Source organism: Microtus ochrogaster, chromosome 4 (genome assembly GCF_000317375.1).
Source record: "Microtus ochrogaster isolate Prairie Vole_2 chromosome 4, MicOch1.0, whole genome shotgun sequence".
In the NCBI taxonomy this organism is placed as follows: domain Eukaryota; kingdom Metazoa; phylum Chordata; class Mammalia; order Rodentia; family Cricetidae; genus Microtus; species Microtus ochrogaster.
Genome location: NC_022011.1, coordinates 36,389,069 through 36,413,169, shown reverse-complemented (window position 1 = coordinate 36,413,169; position 24,101 = coordinate 36,389,069). Strand labels below are relative to the sequence as shown.

Sequence of the window (24,101 nt, the reverse complement as noted above, 5' to 3'; positions counted from 1 at the left end):
CGAGCACGCGCGGAATAGCCGAGGAGGGCGGCAGGAGCGGGAGCGCCCCCAGCGGCCAGAGGCGAAAGGCGGCGCGCAAGCAGACGTTCGTGCGGCCCCGCCCCACGCCCGCCCGCGTCCGGTAAGCCCCGCCCACGCCCGCCCGCGTCCGTCAGGCCCCGCCCCACGCCGGCTTGCTCCCGCTACACCTCTCTGATGGGCCCCGCCCCCTGACCTCGGCCCCGCCTCTCCCCTCTGCTCTGGAAGCAGATTTTCGTCGCCGGAAGAAGAGCACTGGCGGGCACCGCAGCGCTGCTTTCCGCTCCTCCCCTTCCAAGTCGTCCCGGCAGGAGGTAGTTAGTGGCGCCACGAGGGGGCGCCCACCGCACGGAGCCTTAGCACAGCCTCTCTTCTGAGGAAGGTTGGTGATTTCAGAGTGTCGCTGATACTGGAATCAGCTCCGGCTTGAGTTGGGAGCGCACCCTGTTCTGTCAGGCTCGAGGAGCACTTGAGAATAAGCCTGGGAACAGAGGCTGACGAATCGGGACGAATTAGCTGCAGTGTTCCGCGTTTTGGATTACACTTGTTTTATGTTTCAGATGCATGGATTTTGTGCTTGGGTTGGCGCCGTGAACCAAGATAAATGTTGGAAAGAATTTAAGGTAAGGAGAACAACATTCTCAATCCTTTCCAAATAGTGAAGGGGAGCTGGGGCTCTTTTAACGTCCCCTACCCCACATAAACCAGGCGTGTGACTCATGCCTATAATCGCAGCAGGGCAGAGAAGACTGAATAATCAGGAGTTCAAGATCTTAGTGAAGGAGTCAACGGAAGGAGGAATATGCATGGTCATCCAGGTACTAACAGGAGAAACGAGGAAACTGATGCTCACCTAGCGTTAGCAATTTATACCCGTCTTCTTAAAGGCTTTATATTGTTCACACCTACTCTTTTTTAAGCCTGTGCAGTTCATCCACCGCATGGGAGTGTTCATACATTGCTACTCTATAAGGCGTGGGGAGGCTCCATGCTCTGAGCTGTAATAATAATGTCATTTGTTGGAATGAGTGGCAAAATGTCTTGGGAAATGAATGAATGGCTGCAGAGTGGTGGTGTTGATCAGATGAGAGAGGAAATATTAAAGGAAAGTTCTAGAGAATTGCAGCCCTAGGGAGGGTGGGTAGATAGCACCAAGACAAAATAATGTTCTTTATTAAGGCTGTACTGACTTCCCCCGTGTGAAATGTAAATGGATTGTACTATCTTTTCTTTCAAAGGGTTAAATGAGACAAAAGGAGTTCCATCTTTAAAGAGATTTGTGAGGATGCCATCTGGCAAAAATCCCTCTCCCTGTTAGCATTTTTTTTTTTTGAAAGTATGTGCTCCAGGTTGTATACTGTTCCCCAAAGCTTCACGTTGCTTATCAACTGCACTGCTTTAAGTTAGCCAGTCTTATACGCATGGGAAACCAGGCTCTGACTTCTCAAAGTAGGACCCGAGACCCCTTTGTGTTAGGAATGAAAACCTACTAGCACATCCACTTCACTTACCACTATAAACCATTTTGCAGAAGTTAAAACTTTTGTATTGCCCCATTTTCTTGTGACTCCCGGACCTGCTTCTAACAACGGGAATGTTGGGACATACGTGCAAGTCAGCAAGGGTATGCATTGAGACTTTCTGGGCTAGTGTGTAAGGAGGCTGAAAATTACATCTTATGTTCTAAAATAATGTTCTTTGTAATGTGGGGAGCTGTGTGAGAGTGTGTGCATGGCATATCCACTCAGACATAGTGAATACCGATTTAATCATAACGTTCATAGTCATATTGATCTTACGTGTGAAGGTCACAAGAGAAGTAGAAAAGCACCCAGGAAACAGCATAGTCTGCACATGAATCATTAGAAGAACTTTGGAGTGCAGGAGAACATTGGGATTTCAGGTCATTGAAATTACCCATGCCTACCAAATGATAGTCAAGTGTCTTGACATTTATTGTATGCAAGACCATGGTACTGATCTGATCTTTAAAGGCCCAAGGATCCTTTTTCATTCTAAGTTGGCATTCTCATATGCCAAAGATTCAATTATTGTATGTCTAGCTTCTGGTGCAGTTACCCCTATATGCACAGCCTTAGTTAATCTTTGTAAAAATTCACTAAAAGGTTCTCTCTGGCCCTGTTTAACCCTAAGGTATGATTAAACTCTTTCCTAGTTCCTGAATCCTGTCCCAAGCATTAAAAAGCTCCTGTGCTACATAGGGACAAGGTGTGTTTATCATAAAGAGCTTGATCCTGACGATCAGAGTAAAGTCCCTCGCCCAGAATTTGATTCAGGGAAATCTCAAGTCCTTTTTCTTTTCTTTTTTTATTGTTGTTGCTCTAAAATTTTTGCCTTTTCCCTAAAACAGCACCGCCAGAGCAACTGCGGTCCACTGTCTAGGACTGCTAAGATAACTGAGTCCAGAACTTGTGGCCTTGCTTTGCTACTGGAAGCCCACATTTTGACCATTTCTCTAACAAAAGACGAATGTAGTCCGTAAGCTACAATTGCTTGTTTAATTTCCTTTAGATCAGTCATATGTATGGCTTCTCTTGTATATTCTTTCACTAACTTGGGGCATTTTGTGCCAGATGCTCTTTCTGATGCTATTATCGGAAAGGCAGGCAGAACTCTGGGTAAGGTATCCTGGAGGTTTTTACACACTGATGAGGCTAAATTTTGCCTTTGTACCTTTTGTCCCTGGTCATCAAATTTGATAATTCCTCAATCTTTTCAAATCTATTCATCACTGCCTTTTTAAAAGTTTGGATCTTCCATCCAGTGTTCTGTTCTAATGCCCTCATTGAAGATTCCAAGGTGTGAAATCTGTCCAGTAGAAATAATGTCTCATCCTTGGACATAAGTTTTATAGAATGCATATTACCTTCCTGGAGAGACGTTCTATCAGTCAATCATAATCCTTTGAGAGAGTCCAATTAATACATTCAAGAGTACGAATTCTCTCAGACAATGTCTCAACATTATCCTTCTCCATAGTAGTGATTTTCTCTTTCAGAAGAGTGGTATCAGTCTGTAAGGACTTTACCATTTCTAAAAGTGCCTCATTCTTGGCGCTATTGTCAAACTATATTTTTAAGGAAAGAATATGGAGGACAAACCTAATCCCCAGACTCAGATACAGTGGTGTAGGAGGGAAATCATGTAAGTCTTGCAAAACCTCATGCATGGTATAAGTGAAAAGTCTATTGAAACCCTGTATGGTTGAATTATTCGTAATTTTGCCCTTTTAAATTATAAATTTATGATTTATATTTTGAGTATTAAATCTTACCTGTGGTTTAGTTAGCTGGATTAGGTGCAATAACCATTACCTGCCAGTAGGTGTCGCTGCACACTTGCAGTTGTGTGGCTGGCTTGAATCTGAATCTGGCGCTAAATTCTGAAATATGCTCAAATTAAAAACAATTACTTAGTGCGAATCACAGACTGTGTGCTTCGCGGAGGTCCCTGACTGGTCAGCTACCACACAAGCAATAGAATAGCAAAAGCAGACAAGTTGTTTGAAACAGCGAACAGCTGGCTCAGACCAGCGAAGGCTGGGTCTCCAGGGCATCTCGACTGCTGAGCCCACCTAAAGCCGAACCTGATCTGCTCACTGGCAGGCCCGGGCCACAGCTGCTCTAGGACCAGGAAGGGGACGCAGAGCGGTCGCATGCGCGGAGGGCAGCTCTGGGCGCTAGCTCCTCGGCCTTTTTTTCCCTTGGCCTCTGGAAGTGCAGAAAAAGCTGTGTTTGCTGCGGGCACTCAGGGGTCCTGGGAAAGCCTGTGTCCTGGCTGAATTTCCGTGGTGTGCGACTGCGGGACTAGTGGCCACTGCTCTTACACCATCATTCACACACCGCAGCCTGCAAGAATGCCCTTCCAGCGGGACTGGGCCGCCCGCGCCCACACATCAGGACCGGGATTTTTATATCCAGCACGTTGGGCACCGCCTGTAGAAGTTATGTAGATATGGAAATAACCACGGTAGCTTAAAGTTAGACAGATATATTTTATTTATTATTAGGGGAAAACTCAGGCCACAGGAATGGAAGATCCAGGCTCTGCACAACTGTGTTGGAAGCTACACAGAGAGCGCACCTGGGTGGTCCACAGGTTTTTATCTCCCAGTCTCAGAAAGCCAGGCCTAAACTAGGTTCCACCTCTTAAAGATTATTGGTTAACAAGGCTTTCCCCATCAGTGTAAGTCTCCCATCTGCCTAAGTGTCTAGACTTGCAGTCTCCTGTCCATATTTAAATTGTTCAAAGTGCATGACCCTAAAAGAAACTTAAAGGTGATAGTATATGCAAAATGCAAAATCTTTCTAGGCTGCCTACTCTTTGAGGATTAAACAGAGAGAGAGAGATGAATGCTCTCATAAAGAGTTTTTTATTATTATTATTAATCTCCTAAATGTTGGTAGTGATTTCTCCCTGGGAAGACATTGTAATTCTAGAGCATCTGCATTTCCAGCCTCTTAGGAAGATGTTTCTGAGACAAGCTCTTTTCTTTTGACTCAGGTGGCCTTGATTTGAGATTATTGTACTTCAGGGCATGACCTTGTTGTTCTCTATATTACACCTGCAACATTTGTAAATTGAATGACTGTATCACCTCAGAGATTTAAAATTATTCATTGAGTCTTGTGGTTGGCTGTCCATTGCAGTTACAGGAAAAGGATTTGCATGTGGAACATGGCTTCTGCCTCCAGACCAGAATAGCAGGAATAGTTTATGGTGTACATCACAGAAGTGAAGCAGGGTAGGCAATCCTGCTGCTGGAGTCACCATTATGAAAAAAGGACCTCACTGTGGAAGGAGGAGTTCAGTTGTAATTTCCCAGCATGTATTAATTCATGTCAGGTGGTTCAAGTCAGACCGGATTGGTGGGTGTACAATGTGAGAAAGTTATCTTGAAGGCATGAATAACTGAATTTGCAATTAGGAAACTTTACTGACCAGTCCTCCTTCACACATTTACATCAAATTAGATGTTTGCGAATCAGGAAATTGTTGTTACTCTGTGAGTCAAGTTAGAGATATTAGCTGCCAACATGTACATATATTCAAAATCAATCAATCTCTTATCAATGGCCTTCCCTCTACTGGAGAAGAACCTACTCTTTTTCAAAGTCAATATAGTTAATTTTTTAAATCTTAAAAGTACATTATTTTTATCTTTTTAAAAAGTCACTTATTGCTGGGCGGTAGTGGCGCACGCCTTTAATCCCAGCACTTGGGAGACAGAGGCAGGTGGATCTCTGTGAGTTCGAGGCCAGCCTGGTCTACAAGAGCTAGTTCCAGGACATGAACCAAAAAAGCTACAGAGAAACCCTGTCTCGAAAAAAAAAATGAAAAAAAAAGTCACTTATTGTTATCATGTTTTAATATTTTCTTTATGTTCATTAGTGCTCTCATCTCTATTTGTTTCTGTTCTCCAATGTTTCTTGATTATTAATAATTTCATTCCTTTTTTCTCAAGCACTATTTTCATGTGTGTAGAACAATATCTTCTGTAGCCCATCTTGCCTGGAGCTATGAAGTTGAGAATTGCATTGCTCACCTAATCCTGCCTCTGCTGCCCAGTGCTAGGAAGACAGTCCAACAACTCCTCACAGGCTGAGCCTTGACTGGTCTAAAGAGAACAGTGAATGACTGTCCTCCAATCTCTCTGACTGTTCCTGGGGAGTTACAAATGAAGAATGACCTGTGAAAGAATTGTGTTCACTCACCAACTTTGAATCTGATGTAGGCACTGCACAGAGAGGGAATGGCAGGAAAGAGGACGAGAGCTTTGATCCTTTGGCCGTAGCTGATGTTAGCAATGTGGAGTCAGGTAATCGATTTTAGATGCTCCAGAAATGTCCTGAGTGGCCATTTCTTCAGCTCCACAGACCTGGGAAATCAAGAATCTGGATAAAGGACTGACCTTACCATGTAACCAAATTACTGGAGTTACATTAGTTCAACAAAAATAGAAGATCTTTATAAAAAGTTGTGGGCCTGCCTTACAGGAGTGTTATTTTTGAGGTTCAAGATGTACAGGTTGACAGAAAGGTGACAGTAGTCCTTGGTGTGCTCTCATTCAAATCCCTAGTCTCTGGAGCTTATGGCCCTAAAGCCTGTTCCAACTTTTCAAAATAATTATTTGACATGAAATCTACATCATATGCGGAGTCTCTTTCTTGCCTCCAAGTCCTACCATGGCTTCTCATTGTTTTCTAACCCGTGGCCTCTTTTTTGCTTTAACAACACTCACTGATTAAATATGACCTGTTTGGCTGCTGGACTTCAAAACTAAGAAGCGAAGGGTTGGCTGCACTGGACATTGAGTCTGTAAGGGAATGTGTGCACAAAGGACCCTGTGCCCTGGACAAGGAACAGGAAGTGCTCTAGGAGCATAGAAGAATGTATACTAAAATTCCAACTTTCCAGACTATGACCCTGACTGCTGGGTTGGAAGGGCAGAGCTGGCAAGGCCTATGCTGCCTGAGTCACTTGATCTCTACTGTTTATTATATGCTGAGGTCCAGCTGAAATAGAATGAAATGAAGTTCGTTTTTCCTTCATGCAACTGCTTATTATATTATCAGGCTCAGCTGGGGGCCCTAAATAATAGGGACTCTGGCAAGCCATAGGAACAGATGTACTAGCTTGCAGGTTCTTTTCAGAATTCTTTGCTTCAGCTGTAGGGAGTTGTAAGGAAGACCAAAGCCATGCCATGGTGAGTATGGGTTGCTCAGAGCAGGTCAGTTGTGCTGCATTTCTGCTGGGACTTGAATGGACCATGAGCCAGACTGTGATTTTGTTAGTCCTTGTGATGACCTGGGTGGGATTTCCTGGGGAAGGGAAGGCTCTGCAACCTTGACCTGGAGGATATGATGCTTATAATATCCACTGTCCAGTATGCCCATACAGGCATTGTTGTGGTGCATGGTGGGAAAATGGATTTGAAAAAGAAGGTCTGGTTTTTAGAGGTTCTGAATTTTGCATTCCACTTTGAGGTTTGTGTTATGTTATTAAAAGTTTACAAAGTTGTAGAAAGAGGAGATGTGGATCGTTTTTCAGAAATACTTTATTAGAATGCTTTTAACTTTCTGCTACCACCAGTCAGCATGGTGTGACTCATTGATTCAGTTTAGTTCCTATAAATCATACAAAAGATACAGTAGAAGCAAATGCTATTCATTGCTGGGCTGGTTTGCCACCCTTTTGTCTGTGTAGCGCTGGCTGTCCTGAAAGCAACTCTGTACAAGAGATTTGCCTGTAACTCAGAGATCCCCTTGACTCTGGCTTTCAAATTGCTGAGATTAAAAGTGGGCCTGTATTCCTGGCCTTATTCTTTTTATTTCATTGTATGTTGGAGCTTGAATGTAGGTATCTGTCCACGTCAATCATGTTCCTCTGAACATTGCTCATATCTTGAATTTTCAAATTTGGCAGAAGGTATCATTTTGTTTCCCAAGATGGTGTGTATTCATGACATTAATATTGCCTCAGCCTTCTGAGTCATTGGACTGCAAGCGTATCACCTTCTTCCTCCCTGATGTATATGTTTTGAAATGGCTAATGAATATAAATATTTTACCTCTATGTATGGATATGCACCATGTGGGTACCTCCTCCGTGGCCAAAAGATGGTCTCAGAAACTCTGAACTTGAAATAATAGATAGTTGTGATCCTCTAAATAAGTGCTGTCCATTGAGGCCACCTCAAGGTCACCAAGAGCTCTCTACTACTGATCCATTTCTTCTTCCCTATGTTGACCATTTATGATCAACATTTAAATTACTCATGATTCACCTGTCCCTTCGTAACTATTTAAACTCACAGTGCCATTTAGTAAATTCTTATTGATATTACACTTTAAATTGGGGCATTTCAGGTTTCTGGAAAATAAATACAGAACTCTTTGTAGAAACATCAGTAAAAACGTCTGAGTTTTTTTCTATCTTTTGTTTCTTTGACTGACTTTTTCATGAGAGACAGGATCTTAGTATGTATTTCTGGCTGTACATGAACTGACTGCATAGCCTAAGCTGAAATTTAACTGTGAGGCAGATATCCATGCCTCTGACTTCTGAGTGCAGGGGTTAAACGTGTGAGCCTATACAAACAGCTAAGCTAGCCATCTCATTTGTGGTTTTGGTAGTTTGCAAGTTTTATACAATTTCTCAAATGTGCACTGTCAATCTGTTTACTTTTCTCTCTATGTTTTTAATAGGGATTTCTCTTGCAATGTGATATTCCATTTACAGGGTACAGTTATGACAGAGTTGAACCTCCTATTCTGTTTCCTTCCAAAAATATTTGGTATCATATTATAATGTCTGTGTCATGGAATAAGTGTGGGTACCACCAGAGTCTTATGACTATACAGTCAGAGAAGTCTACATTTAACATGTTGTTAGTATCATGCCCCCTGTTGTACACATGTATGGACATTTCAGAATGCAGTGACCTATGATGATGTGCATGTTGACTTCACTTGGGAAGAGTGGAAGTTGCTGGATCCTTCACAAAGGAATCTCTACAAAGAGGTGATGCTGGAGACCTACAGGAACCTCATTACTATAGGTAAGACTAAATCTTCCTTCAAGGTTTTAAATAAGGGGACAGCTTTTCCTCATTTTTTGAGCTCTTCTACAATCTGATTGGGAAAGAAGAGTGAGGTAAGTAAATCGGGCATGTTTCTAAGGTTTACTGAAGGTAGTAATTTGAATTGTGTACAGTTTTCAATAATATACCATATATTTTCTGGTACTATTTTTTAGGATACAGTTGGGAAGACCATAATATTGAAGAACGTTGTCAAAGTTCCAGAATTCATGGAAGGTAATTATCATGTGCAACCTGGCACAAATGTGCCTCTGAAGAAATTGTAATGCCTTATAGATGTCTTAAACAAAAGCAAGTATAAAAAAGCACAAGTTCATGTGCATTGATGATTATTAAATTATCACAAAACCATACTCCTTAGTTATAGATAGGTGAATTTCATTTGCAAGGCACTCACAAGACAAGAAAGAAAATGCCTTAACAGATTTCACCCTTTGAATCCTAGCTCCATGAGAGCTATGCTATAGAACTGCCAATCTATTAAGTTTCTTACCACCCATATTTAGAAAGGTATATATGTTGAAGATGTGATAAGCACATCTCCAAAACTTTCTAATAAGCAAATGGTGCATAGTTAAGCTAGTGTTACCCATATGCTTGCTGTGACTGTACTAAATTTAGTTATGGGTCAGTTAGAGTCAAGAGTCAAGGGGCAGTCATTGCTGAGAACTTAATACCTATACTACATGTCTATGAGGAATAGAAATTAAAACTATGCTATTCAATGTGTAAATCTTCTATTTGTTATTCATTCATTACTTGGTACATCATATATTATTCTATATACAAGTCACATTACCATAGGGATATTAGTAGAAATAACATACCACATATGAATGCCTGAATTTTTCCAGGTCTCTTCAAATATGTAAAAAACCTCATATAGAAAAAAGATTCTGGGCTGGGCGGTGGTGGCACACACCTTTAATCCCAGCACTTGGGAGGCAGAGGCAGGCGGATCTCTGGGAGTTCGAGGCCAGCCTGGTCTACAAGAGCTAGTTCCAGGACAGGCTCCAAAGCTACAGAGAAATCCTGCCTCGAAAAACCAAAAAAAAAAAGAAAGAAAGAAAGAAAGAAAGAAAGAAAAAAGATTCTGTAAATGTGATCCAAGTAATAGAGGTTCCTACTATCAGATGTCTCTTCAGCAATGCAAAACAACTCCTAAAAAGGGGAGCAACATGAATACAAACACAGTAATAAAACCATAAGAACTTAATTCTTTTCACAATTGAACTAAATCATGAAATTAGTTCATACACATATAAAGATTCAACAGTGTATTGAATGTGGTAAAGCTTTTACATGTGCCAATTATCTTTGCAGCCACAAAAGAAGTCATACTGGAGAGAAACCCTATGAATGTAATCAATGTGGTAAAGGCTTTGCACATCACCGTAATCTTCAAATGCATAGAAGAACACATACTGGAGAGAAACCCTATGAATGCAATCAATGTGGTAAAGCCTTTACACAACACAATCATCTTCAAAGACATAAAAGAATACATACTGGAGAAAAACCTTATGAATGTAATCAATGTGGTAAAGCCTTTGCAGTACATGGTAATCTTCAAACACATAAAAGAACACATACTGGAGAAAAGCCCTATGAATGTAATCACTGTGGTAAAGCTTTTACACAATGCAGTTCTCTTCAAATGCATAAAAGAACACATACTGGAGAGAAACCTTATGAATGTAATCAGTGTGGCAAAGCCTTTGCACAATGCAGTTATCTTCAAATACATAAAAGAATACATACTGGAGAGAAACCTTATGAATGTGATCTGTGTGGTAAAGCCTTTGCACATCATGCCAGTCTTCAGATGCATCTTAAAGTGACACATACTGTAGAGAAACAATATGAATGTAATCCATGTGGTAAAGCCTTTGCACGACATGGTTGTCTTCAAATACAGAAAAGAACTCATATGGGAGACAAAACCTATGAATGTGATCAATGTGGTAAAACCTTTGCACATCACAGTTCTCTTCAAATACATAAAAGAACACATACTGGAGAGAAACCTTATGAATGTAATCAGTGTGGTAAAGCCTTTACACAACGTGGTCATCTTCAAGGGCATAAAAAATCACATACTGGAGAGAAACCATATGAGTGCAATCAATGTGGTAAAGCCTTTGCACATTACAGAAATTTTCAAATACACAAAAGAACACATACTGGAGAGAAACCCTATGAATGTAATCAATGTGGTAAATCCTTTACACGATGCAGTGGTCTTCAAATACATAAAAGAACACATACTGGAGAAAAACCTTATGAATGTAATCAATGTGGTAAAGCCTTTACATGCCATTCCAGTCTTCAAGTGCATTTTAAAGGAATACATACTGGAGAGAAACCTTATGAATGTAATCTATGTGGGAAAGCCTTTGCCTATCACAATTATTTTAAAATTCATAAAAGAACACATACTGGAGAGAAACCCTTTGTATGCAATCAGTGTGGTAAAGCCTTTGCACAACAGAGTCATCTCCAGCGCCATGAAAGAACACATACTGGGGGTGTGAGTCTAGGACCTTTTAGGAACTAGGCCTGAGCCAGGACCTCTGCCAGTCTGGGTGTAAGTGAAGATGGATCCTCCAAGGGTATAGGCAGAAATCAGAAATCTCGGCAGGACCAGGCATGAGTCTGTGACCTCACGGAGAGTATGCCTGAGCCAGGACCTTTATGCGTTAGGGCATTGGTCTGGGACATCAAAGGAAATAGTTAGAAACCTGGAACCTCTGCAGGTCCGAGTGTGAGTCTGGGACCTCTGAGGAAGTAAGCAGGTCCTCTGCAGGTTTGGGCACACTCGAGCCTGGGACCTCTGAAGCAGTAGGCCAGAACCAGAAACCTTTCCAGGTCCAACTCCAAACCAGGGACTTCTGCAGGAGAGAAGCCAGACCAGGATTTACAGATACAGGTCAAAGCAGACAACCTAGACCAAAGTTGCCCTGAGGCAAGGAACTCCATCTTGGGCCACAAATTCCACAGTAGTGCAACTGAATGAGACACCTAGGACAGAGAGGGCCTGAGAAAACAAGCTCCACCAGTAGCAGAAGCCAGGAGGAAATCCAGTCCTGGGAGCCAACCCAGTCGTAGAACACTGGCAGATCAGAACTGAGCAAGCGACCAAATCCAGAATCAATGAGCTCCACCAGAACAGGTCCAACTCCAAGCCAGGGACTTCTGCAGGAGGGGATCCAGACCAGAATTTAAAGAAACACGTCAAAGCCAGCAACCTAGGCCAAAGTAGGCCTGAGATGGCAAACTCTAAGGGAGCGGAGCAAAGCACAGGACCGCTGAGCTATCTCCAAGAACAGGAGTAACCAATGCGATAACTAAAACTGTGACCCTGACTGTACCATGAGGAACAACCATCTGAGCTTTGGATTCACTGGCACCTAGAAGATTATTCAACAGAATATCAGGCAGCTCCAGCCACACCAATTAAAGGAAAAGATGAGTAGAAAAGGTAAGATCACATGCTACAGCACAACAAGCAAAACAATAGCAGTAAAACCTAAAGACCTCACAACAGCAAAACCTGAGCAAGCAAATATGGATGAACCAGAAGAAAATGACCTAAGAAATAACTTCAAGAGAATATTTGAAACTCTTAAAGAAGAAATGAGAAATCTCTTAAAGAAATGGAGGAAAAGACAAACAAAAAATTGGAAGATATCAGCAAATCACTTAACGAAAACCAAGAAAAAGAAATTAAACATATAAAAGAAACTTTCCAGAAGTTGAAAACTGAAATAGAAACAATAAAAAAAACCACAAGCTGAAGGTATTATAAAAACAGAAATCATGAGAAAAAGATCAGGAACCACAAACAAAACCATGAACAGCAGAATACAAGAAATGGAAGAGAGAATCTCCAACACTGAAGATACAATAGAGGAAATAGACTCATCAGTTAAAGAAAACATTAAATCTAACAAAAGCTTAACCCAAAATATCCAGGAAATATGGGACACCATGAAAGGGCCAAATCTTAGAATAATAGGTATACAAGAAGGAGAAGTTCAACTCAAAGGCACAGAAAATTTATTTAACAAAATCATAGAAGAAAACTTTCCCTACCTAAAGAAAGATATGCCTATGAAGATACAAGAAGCTTACATAACACAAAATAGACTGTAGCCCAAAAAAAGTTCTCTTGCCACATAATGATCAAAACACTAAACATACAGAGTAAAGAAAGAATATTAAGAGCTGCAAAGGTAAAAGGCCAAGTAACATATAAAGATAGACCTATCAGAATTATACATGACTTCTCATTGGAGACAATGAAAGCCAGAAGGTTATGGTCAAGCATAATGCAGACATTAAGAGACCACTACATGCCAGCCCAGACTACTATACCCAGCAAAACTGTTCATCACTATAGAAGGAAAAAACAAGATAGTCCATGACAAATCTAGATTTCACCAATACCTAGCCACAAACCCAGCCCTACACAAAATACTAGAAGGAAAACTCCAACCCAAGGAAGATGGCTACACCAACAAAAACCCTGACAACTGATGATCTCATAACGGCAAATCCCAAAGAAGAAAAAAATGGACAAATTAATATCACCAACTATAAAAACTAAATTAACAGGAGATAGCAACCACTGGTCATTAATATCCCTTAATGTAAATGGACTCAACTCACATATAAAAAGGAACAGACTAACAGATTTGTTACAAAAACAGAACTCATCCTTCTGCATTCAAGAAATGCATCTCACCTTCAAAGACAGACATCATCTCAGAATAAAGGGTTGGGAAAAATATACCAATCAAATGGACCTAAGAAACAAGCGGGTGTAGCTATCCTAATATCTAACAAAGTAGACTTCAAGCTAAAATCTGTCAAAAGAGACAAAGAAAGTCATTTTATATTAGTCACAGGAAAAATCCATCAAGAGGAAATTTCAATACTGAACATCTATGCCCCCAAATACAAGGGTACTCTCATATGTCAAAGAAACACTTCTAAAGCTTAAATCATATATTAAACCCCACACACTAATAGTGGGAGACATCAACACTCCCCTCTCACCATTGGACAGGTCAATCAGACAAAAAATGAACAGAGAAATAAGAGAACTAACAGTTGTTATGACTCAAATGGACTTAACAGACATCTATAGAATATTCCATCCAAACAGAAAAGGTTATATACCTTCTTCTCAGCACCTCATAGAACCTTCTCAAAAATTGCCCATATACGCAGTAACAAAACAAACCTCAACAAATACAAAAAAAAGTGAAATAACCCAATGTACCTTATCAGATCACCATGGTTTAATAGTAGAAATACACAACAATACTGATTCCAGAAAACCGACAAACATATGGAAATTAAACAATGCTCACCTGAATCATCTATGGGTCAAGGAAGAAATAAAGGAGGAAATTAAACAATTCCAAAATTTCTATGAAAATGACCACACAACATACCCAAATGTATGGGACACAATGAAAGCATTTTTAGGAGGCAAGTTCATAGCACTAAACGCCTACATAAAGAAGCTGGAAAAATCCCACACTAGTGAATTAACAGAACATTTGAAAAGTTTAGAACAAAAAGAAGCAAACTCACCTAAGAGAACTAGACAGCAGGAAATAATCAAATTGAGAGCTGAAATCAACAAAATAGAAACAAAACAATACAAAGAATGAGACAAAGAATTGGTTCTTTGAGAAAAATCAACAAAATAGACAAACCTTTATCCAAACTAACCAAAAGGCAGAGAGAGAATATCAAAATTAACAAAATCAGAAATGAAGGGTGGGACATAACAACAGACAAGGAGGAAATACAGAGAATCATTAGGTCATATTTTGAAAACCTGTACTCCACAAAATTGGAAAACTTAAAGGAAATGGACAACTTTCTGGATAAATATCACTTACCAAAATTAAATCAAGACCATATAAGAAAATTAAACAGACCTATAACTGCTGAAGAAATAGAAATAGTCATCAAATGTCTCCCAACTAATAAAAGCCCAGGATCAGATGGTTTCAGCTTAGAATTCTACAAGACTTTCAAAGAAGATCTAATACCAATAATCCTCAAATTATTCCACACAATAGAAAGAGAGGGAACATTGCCAAACTCTTTTTATGAGGCTACAATTTCCCTGATAACCAAACCACAGAAAGACATTACTAAGAAAGAGAATTACAGACCAATCTCACTCATGAGCATTGATGCAAAAATACTAAATAAAATACTGGCAAACCAAATCCAAGAACACATCAGAACCATCATCCATTATGATCAAGTCGGCTTCATCCCACAGATTCAGAGATGGTTCAACATACAAAAATCTGTCAACGTAATCCACCATATAAATACGCTGAAAAATAAAAACCTCATGATCATCTCATTAGATGCCAAAAAAGCTTTTGAAAAAAATGCAACATCACTCCATGATAAGGTCTTGGAGAGAGCAGGGATACAAGGACATACCTAAACATAATAAAGGCAATACACAGCAAGCCAATAGCTAACGTCAAACTAAATGGAAAGAAACTCCGAGTGATTCCACTGAAATCAGGAACAAGATAAGGTTGTCCACTCTCTCCAAATCTATTCAATATAGTTCTTGAGGTTCAGGTTAGAGCAATAAGACACCAAAGTGAGATCAAGAGGATACAAATTGGAAAAGAAGAAGTCAAACTCTCACTGTTTGGTGATGATATGATAGTTTACATAAGTGATCCCAAAAATTCTACCCAGGAACTTCTACAACTCATAAACACTTTCAGCAATGTAGGAGGATATAAGATTAACTCAAAAAAAACAGTAGTCCTCCTGTACACAGATGATAAAAGGGCTGGGGAAGAAATCAGAGAATCAACATGCTCCCAATAGGCAAAAATAGCAAAAAATATCTCGGAGTATCTCTAACCAAACAAGTGGAAGACTTGTATGACAAGAACAAGACAACAACTTGAAGAAAGAAGTTGAAGAAGACACCAGAAAGGGGAAGGATCTCCCATGCTCTTGGGAAGGCAGAATTAACATAATAAAAATGGCAATCTTACCAAAAGCAATCTAGAGATTCAACGCAATGCCCATCAAAATCCCAGCAAAATTCTTCAAAGACCAAGAAAGAACGGTACTCAACTTCATATGGAAAAGCAAAAAAAGCCAGGATAGCCAAAACAATCCTGTACAATAAAAGAATTTCTGAAGGCATCACAATCCCTGACTTCAAACTCTACTACAGAGCTACAGTCCTGAAAACAGCCCGGTATTGGCATAAGAACAGACAGGCGGACCAATGGAACTGAACAGAAGACCTGGATATAAATCCATACATCTTTGAACACCTGATCTTTGATAAAGAGGCAAAAAAATATATGGGAAAAAGAAAGCATATTTAACAAGTAGTGCTAGCATAACTGGATATCAACATATAGAAGAATGAAAATAGACCTATGTCTGTCACCATGCACAAAACTCAATTCCAAATGGATCAAAGACCTCAAAGCTAGCCACTCTGAACCTTATAGAAGAGAAATTGGGAAGGGCACTTGAATGCAATGGCAGAGGGAACCACTTCCTAAATATAACACCAGCAGCACAGACACTGAGAGAAACAATTAATAAATGGGACCTCCTGAAACTGAAAGGTTCTGTAAAACAAACGACGTGGTCAACAAGACAAAATGACAGCCTACAGAATGGGAAAAGATCTTCACTATCCCCGCATCAGACAGGGGTCTGATCTCCAAAATATACAAAGAAAAGAAATTGGCCATCAAAAGATCACATAATCCAATAAAAAAAAATGGAATACAGAGCTAAACAGAGAACTCTCAACAGAGGAATCTAAAATGGCTGAAAGACACTTAAGGAAATGTTCAACATCCTTAGTCATCAGAGAAATGCAAATCAAAACAACTCTGAGAATCCATCTTACTCCTGTAAGAATGGCCAATATCAAAAACACTAATGACATCTTATGCTGGAGAGGTTGTAGGGGAAAGGGAACACTTCTGCATTGCTGGTGGGAATGCAAGCTGGTACAACCTGTTTGGACGTCAGTGTGGTGATTTCTCAGAAAATTAGGAAACAACCTTCTTCAAGACCCAGTAATACCACTTTTGGGTATATATCTAAAGGATGCTCAATTGTGCCACAAGGACATGTGCTCAACTATGTTCATAGCAGCTTTGTCAGAGCCAGAACCTGGAAATAACCTAAATGCCCCTCGATTGAAGAATGAATAAAAAAATGTGGTACATTTACACAATGGAGTACTACACAGCAGAAAAAATAATGACAGCTTGAATTTTGCAGGAAAATGGATGGAATTAGAAAACATTATTTTGAGTGAGGTAACCCAGACACAGAAAGACTTACATAGATCTGATCTACATGGGAAGTAGAAAGTATAAAAAGACAAGATCTCCTGAGTAAATTGGGAGCATGGGGACCTTGGAGGAAGGTTGAAGGGGGGAGGGAGGAGAGGCAGGGAGGGGAGCAGAGAAAAATGTAGAGCTCAATAAATGTCATGGGGAAAAATACCCCCCCCCAAAACACATAGCAGAAAGAAAAACCTTTAAATGTAATCAATGGGTTAAAGCCTTTGTACATAAGAGTCATCTTCAAATATAGGAAGAACACAACACATACTGGAGAGAAACCCTATGAATGTAATCGGTGTGGCAAACCCTTTACATTTATCAGTAAATTTGAAATCATCACAAAAAGAAATACTGCAGAGAAAACCTAAAAATATAGCCATTGTGGTAAAGTTATGCACTTTACACAAGAGTAAAACTTTTTGTGTGCAATAAATATTTGAAAGACTGCATATGACAGTTGTCTTTGAATACGTATTAAAAATACTGAGATCTTTTTCTTGGTTTGGTTTTGTTTGCTTTTGCTTTTTCGAGACAGGGTTTCCCTGTTTAACAATCCTAGCTGTCCTGGAACTAACTCTTGTAGACCAAGCTAGCCTCAAATTCACAGGGACTCACCTAGCTCTTCTTCCTGAGTGCTGGGATAAAGGCATGTGCTACTTCTGCCCAGCCATTACTGACATCTTATAATTTTAAAGTATTTGGTAAGATCTTTATACCACACACTTGCATTCAGTTACACAATATTATTTTGAAAAAAAATAATTGAAAAGAATTTGAAAGAAATTGACAGTGGCAAAAATCTGTTTAAACTTTATAGTTTACCCCAGAAACTCAGAAAAAAATTAATTTATGAAGCCCTATGTTTTACATGAAAGGGTCAGTTAAAGAAGCAGATGGCAATGCTAAAACCAAAATCAGTGAAAAACCCACACTTTGGCCATGGAATCAGAGTTAAAGAAATGCTCTCTATCTCTGACCAACTGAGTGTGAACTCAACCAATTTCCAAGCAGGAAAACCAATGAATTTCTGAGCAATTCCAACCATAAAAATATCCTTGAAAAAACTCCAACCCTAAAAAACCCCATATAAAACTTGTGCCTGTTCAGTTGACTACCACCCTTTTCCACTCTGGGAGACACAGGTAATCTCCTGGATTTCTTCCTCCCAAATAAATCTTTTGGATGAGTTTTGGATGAAGATTTTCTTTTGCTGGAACAGAGAAGTATCTCTGCTTGGAAACATACTAGTAGAACACAGCACAGATAAAGGGACACCTCTGCTCAGAAACTCCATCAGGGGAGTAGAGCAGAAGTACCGACATTTTGCTTGACCCAGAACAGATGGCTACATTTCTATAGGTGTTCCCCATTAGTAGAGTGAAAACAGAGAAGTAACAATTTGGTCCAAAGCTGAGATGAAATGGACATCACTGCTGGGAAAATCCCTAGTGTGATGTAGGAGGTCCTTCTGTCTTTGTGTTGCTTTCATTGTTTAATAAAGAAACTGCTTTGGGCTCCTGGTAGGGCAGAATGTAGATAGGTAGAGAAGACAGAACTGAATGCTGGGAAGAAGAAAGCAGAGTCAGAGAGATGCCATGGATTCTCCACCTGAGACAGATGCTGGTTAAAATCTTTCCCGGTAAGTCACTGCCACATGGTGATATACAGATTAATAGAAAAGGGTTAAATCAAGATATGAGAGTTAACCAATAAGAGGCTAGAGATAATGGGCCAAGCAGTGATTTAATTAATAAAATATCTGTGTGGTTATTTCGGGCCTAAGCGAGCTGGGCAGCCTGGACAAACAAGCAGCCCTCTCCCTTGAAACACTAGGGGAGTGGAGCAGAGCAACAATGGACATCTCTGCTGCGAAGCTCACTTAACAGAGTGCAACAAAATGCAGCTGTTTGGAGTTGGAGAATGGGATAGGCACATCCTATGGCAGACATATTCCCCATCAGAACACAGCTTCAGGAATACCATGTCTTCTCAAAAATGATACCTTTCCCCTCCAATCTATATATACTCAGGATACTTCCTTTCACATATGTAGGCATAGCCTGACTTCGAAACTTAAAGCTCCTAAGTCTTTACCCCATCAATCCCTGGTTGTAGTCTGAGGGTGCTGTTCATTTCCTGGCTGGCCAGACTCCAGAAATAATCAAACAGAAATTGTATTATTTAAATGACTGCTTGACCAATAACTTAAGCGTACTGCTAGCTAGCTCTTGTATCTATGATATTATATTTTACTATGAGGTTCATGGCCTACCAGCAAGGTTCTGGCTGGCAACTCTCATCTTCCTCCTCTGGCACCTCCATGGCTTCTCATTGACTCTTCCTACTCCCTCTATATATCTCTTCTAGTCTGGCTGTATTCTGTTAAGCCATTTGTTGAAAGCAGCTTCTTTGTTAACCAATAAAAGTAACACATACACAAGACTACCAACTCCATCTGGTATCTGCATTCCTGGCAGGAATAAGGAAATTTTAAGAGACATTAATTTCTCTCTCTTTGGTTGACAACTAGAGAAGCACTAGACACCAGGACATTATAACTTTTCTGCTAATTTGATTGTGGGAAAAGACTATACTGGTGTAAATAAATCAGGAAAGACAAGGTATAAATCAGAAAGTTTAAGTAAGGTGGTTCAAACACCTTACATTGTGTAGGATGTGTTGCTTTTATTGGTTGAATAAAGAGACTGCCTTGGCCTTTTGTTAGGGCAGAAACTTAGGTATGCGGGAAAGACAGAACTGAATGCTGGGAAGAAGAGCAGAGTCATGCAGATGCCATGAATCTCCGGCCTGATATGGACGTAGGTTAGAATCTTGCCAGTAAGCCACAGTCACGTGGTGATACACAGATTTAATAGAAATGAGTTAATCAAGATGTGAGAGTTAGCCAATAAGAGGCTAGAGCTAATGGGCTAGGCAGTAATTTAATTAATACAATTTCTGTGTGATTATTTTGGGTGTAACCTAGCCAGGCAGGACAAACAGGAGGTCCCGCTCCCTACTACATTACAATTCTGTCCAAAAGTCAGAATTATATGCTAGTACGAGGATATTAATGGATTTTATAGAAAGAACCTCTCAATATAGTTACTGATTTACAATAAATAGGAAGTTGTTTTACATATTAAAACTGCTAAATTAATGCCAAATGATACAGATTTTGCATTATCTATCATTTATTCAGTTACAAGAAGTAATAAGGAGTAAGAGTCATCCCATTTGGGTCTTCCAGGTCCTGTAACAAAAGGTAATGGTGAAATTTATTAGATATTATAGGAAATGTGATGGAGCCCACAGACTGTCTTGAAAATATTTCAATGGGAAAGGTTTAAAAAAGTCTTTTATATCATGTGGCAACAAACCAAGTAAATTATAAGGAAATGTCCTACTTGTTCTTTATACAACCAAACACCACTATTAATGGTCATATGGAGTACTAACTAATTCTAGGAAAGGCTTCCTCTTGCTTCCTGGACATGATTTCGAGTTTGAGCCTCCATTCGTTTTCTGCAGTCAACCGTGGCTATGCCTAATAAATAACTTTGACGTCTCCAAAATGATGATGTGGCCGCACAAGGAAGATTCCTCCAGGACTATGATAATACCCCTAAGCTGAGAAACACCGGCTAAAGGTCACCTTTGGACTACAAACTGCTCAGAACAATTTCAAGATGGCTAGCTGAAATGACCCAGCCTCACTGACTACTGTGGTCATGACTTGAGAGAAGCTTGCACTTTCTCATTATGCAGAGACTGGGCAACAAGTTGCCTCTCCAGGACTTGACAATTAACCAACATTTTCTTTTCAGGATCCCCTGAAGATGCCATCACCACCACACATCAAGAAGTAAATATATAAGATAACGCCATAATACTCAAGAGGTGGCGTGGATGGCTTCTAGAATTTCCGTGGGTTATGGTTATTTGTCATTTTTTAGGGTTATTGGTTATAAGTAGTTATTGCTAATGGTTAGGAAAAAAGCTAAATAAAAGTGATTAGTAATAGAAACAATTTTAATTAATACTTTGTTCATTTTCATTTTTATTGTTTTCTTTTTTAATAAAATATTTTCACTATGGAACTCTCACTGGCCTAGAACTCACAATACAGCCTGGGTTTTTGTAGAACATCAGAGAGATTTGCCCAGTTTGTCTCCAGTATACCCAAATATTAGGTATGGATAATAGAGACAACTCACTTGGATCTTTTTTTTTCTTTTTTTTTTTCTTTTTTTTTTTTTTTTTGGTTTTTCGAGACAGGGTTTCTCTGTGGTTTTGGAGCCTGTCCTGGAACTAGCTCTTGTAGACCAGGCTGGACTCGAACTCCCAGAGATCCGCCTGCCTCTGCCTCCCGAGTGCTGGGATTAAAGGCGTGTGCCACCACCGCCCTGCTCACTTGGATCTTTTTTGGTGAGATTTCAAGACAGGATTTCTTTGTGTAGTCTTGGCTTTCATAGAGGTAGGTCTGTGGACCAGGCTGGCCTTGAATTTACAGAGATATAGCAGCATCTGTCTGCCAAGTGGTATAATTAAATGCATATACCACCACCACCTAGTACTACCTGGTTCTTTTAATTGGGTTAATAATATGAGAGGGTGAGAATGCCTGGTCAGGGTAGCCATGACACAGGGTTTGGTGCTAACTCCAGTAGGACCAGTAAATCCTGTCTCGTTATTTCTCACATTTTTTGAAAGACACTTGCTTGCAATTCCTGCTTACACAGTTAATATTGTTTCCTTCTTGGGTTGCTGAGGGAGTTGAAGACTAGATGGTTATAGTTCCAGTTTTCCTTGTGTACCAGACTCAGAAAAGAAACTCACTAAAGAGGTGTAAAGACAGGGTTGAGAGACATCAAAAGACAGTTTTGGATGGTAATGCAAGTTAGAATCAAAACTGCATTAGGACTTGCTAAATAAAAACTTTGGACTTGCTAAAATTTGTTAGGTAATGAAATATTTTCTTTGAATTTGTTAAATGCTAATGGACTAGCCATTGTTGATGTAGGTATTACCTGCATTAATTGTATATATTTATTATACTTATTGTATATATTTTCCTTGTTTTAGTTATAGTCTTTTTATTTTAGACAAGAAAGGCGAAATGTGATATGGCAAAAATAGTTAGCCATAGAGGGATAGTGTGGCCAGCACACACCTTTAATCCAAGCACTTGGGGGATAGAGGGAAACATACCTCTATTAGTTTCAGGCCACTCTGGGTTGCACACAATTGATCAAGTCTAAAAAGGAAAGAGCCATGCGGTGTTAGCTACCACCTTCAATCCCAATATTAGGTAGGTGGAGTTAGAAAGGCAGAGAGAGAAATATCATGAAGGAGATACAGGAGTTCATGGAATTTAGTCTGAGTATTTGTAGAGACTTAATTATTGTTTTGGTCTGAGGTAGAGGTAAGAAGTCGTAGCTGGTATTTCTGCTTCTCTGATCTTTTCACATTTTCCCCATATCCGACTCAGGGTTTTTATTATTGAAACCAATTAGGATTTGCACAACGGTGCCATTGTTACTTTGCTCCAGGACTGGATTTGGAGGCAGAGCAAGAGGTGAAGATCTGCTGTCAGAACAAATACTATTGCCAATAACATCGCTGACAATTTTAAAACTTGGTTTAGTCTTTTGAGATTAGGTTATCTCTTTACCCAATGCTAGCTTTGGACTTGGTATGTAGCCGAGGCTAGCATCAAACTCATAGAAATTCTCCTGTTTCAGCCTTCTGAAAGCTTAGATATAAGATATGACCATCATACCCACCAGAGTCTAACAAATTTCTCTAAGTCAAAATAGAAGGAAAAACTATGCTATTTTCATTATTTAGTAGAGGGAAATATGCCAGCATGTTTTATTAATGTCATTTTCAACAAAATCAAGTTTTTGTGAAAAAAAAATTCTTTTAGGAAATACAGCTGAAGTTCTAACAAGGCAAAGGCTTCCTTAATGATGCCCGGAGTTCACTTTCTCAGAACCTGCTATACAGTTGCTAGACATTGTTCTAACACAGATTCAACTCCTTTCATCCTTTCTCGTATTAACACCCACAGAATGAGGCACAGAAAAGCCAAGTTAACTGTCCCTCACCACCAGACTTTAAACCCAGAAACTCATGTGTTTCATAGTATGCTTTGCAAGTGATGTTTATCATCAGATATGCTAAGCTGTATAGCAATAGATAAACCTGCTATAGAGCTACATTTGTGACTGCCAATCAGTACTCATCTGCGGATCTTCCAAAGGTTCCTGGAGAGTAAAAACTTTCTACACAGGGAAAAAGCTTCAATAAGCTGAGTATTTCTCTATCTAACATACTTTAGCAGACATAAATATCTGCTTATTTATGCAACAACAGATATTTATCAGCACATCATCCAAGCCAGTGACCCTGCTGGTACCTCAGACCGCATATTCCAAAGGAATCCTGGCTCTGTTCATTTGCTATTGCACATAAACAAAACCTTCTCTTCATTCCCAGAAAATAAGTGACCATTAAATGTACGTACCTAGAGCACTCTCATGACATTGCAACCTCAGGGCTACTCCTAATGTCAGTCATTAGAGCAAGAAATTACTTAAAGACACACCTCTCCCTTAGCATCCCAAAGCATTTTATTTACTTTGGTTTTTATGTCTTTGTTTTATTTTCTGTGAAAATCTATAACAGTCACTCTCCTCTTCCTTTCTGGAAAAGCCACTGATCCTTGTTTGCTAGCAGGGCACTGTAAGCTTTCTGTTGGCTTTTTTTCCCCCCTCCGTTTCTTTTTTCTTGTTTTTTTGACAGAGTTTCTCCGTAGCTTTGGAGCCTGTCTTGGAACTAGCTCTTGTAGACCAAGCTGGCCTCGAACTGACCCAGATCTGCCTGCCTCTGCCCCCTAAATGCTGGGATTAAAGGCGTGTGCCACCACCGCCCGCTTCTGTTTGCTTTTTAAACATATGTGTTTTAAAAAAAAAAAAGTGCGGCATAGGTGTTCTAGGCGCCCATGATCTCTGGTACCTACAGGACTTCTTGTAGTTGCTTAAGTAGCAGAGCTGACTTGCGCCCTGCGG

General features: G+C 39.9%; 2 protein-coding genes across 3 annotated transcripts in view; both read left to right on the top strand.

Annotated features, from left to right (window-relative positions):
• Window positions 1-301: 301 nt before the first annotated feature.
• Znf33b (zinc finger protein 33B) lies at window positions 302-12,248 on the top strand. Of its 2 annotated transcripts, XM_026778287.1 has the most exons (5): window positions 302-400; window positions 579-641; window positions 8,473-8,599; window positions 8,797-8,857; window positions 9,965-12,248. In XM_026778287.1, the coding sequence occupies exons 2-5, from the start codon at window positions 579-581 to the stop codon at window positions 11,196-11,198; spliced, it is 1,485 nt and encodes a 494-aa protein (XP_026634088.1). In that variant the 5' UTR covers window positions 302-400; the 3' UTR covers window positions 11,199-12,248. The 2 variants fall into 2 exon arrangements, with proteins under 2 accessions (XP_026634088.1, XP_026634084.1); XM_026778283.1 differs by lacking the exon at window positions 302-400 and having other exon boundaries at window positions 404-641.
• Window positions 606-24,101, top strand: part of Ccdc7 (coiled-coil domain containing 7) — a 210,830-nt gene continuing 187,334 nt past the window's right edge. Inside the window, exons 1-3 of the mRNA XM_026778625.1 lie at window positions 606-641; window positions 8,473-8,599; window positions 8,797-8,857. The gene's annotated coding sequence lies outside the window, so the exon portion shown is untranslated. The remainder of the gene's footprint in view (window positions 642-8,472; window positions 8,600-8,796; window positions 8,858-24,101) is intronic.

What these genes read in the sequence shown, in the direction of transcription:
- Znf33b (XM_026778283.1), top strand. Translation starts at nt 570, where the DNA reads ATGTTTCAGATGCATGGATTTTGTGCTTGGGTTGGCGCCGTGAACCAA. An exon ending in AATGTTGGAAAGAATTTAAG is followed by an intron (nt 642 to 8,472) that starts GTAAGGAGAACA and finishes TGGACATTTCAG; the next exon opens with AATGCAGTGACCTATGATGA. An exon ending in CAGGAACCTCATTACTATAG is followed by an intron (nt 8,600 to 8,796) that starts GTAAGACTAAAT and finishes ACTATTTTTTAG; the next exon opens with GATACAGTTGGGAAGACCAT.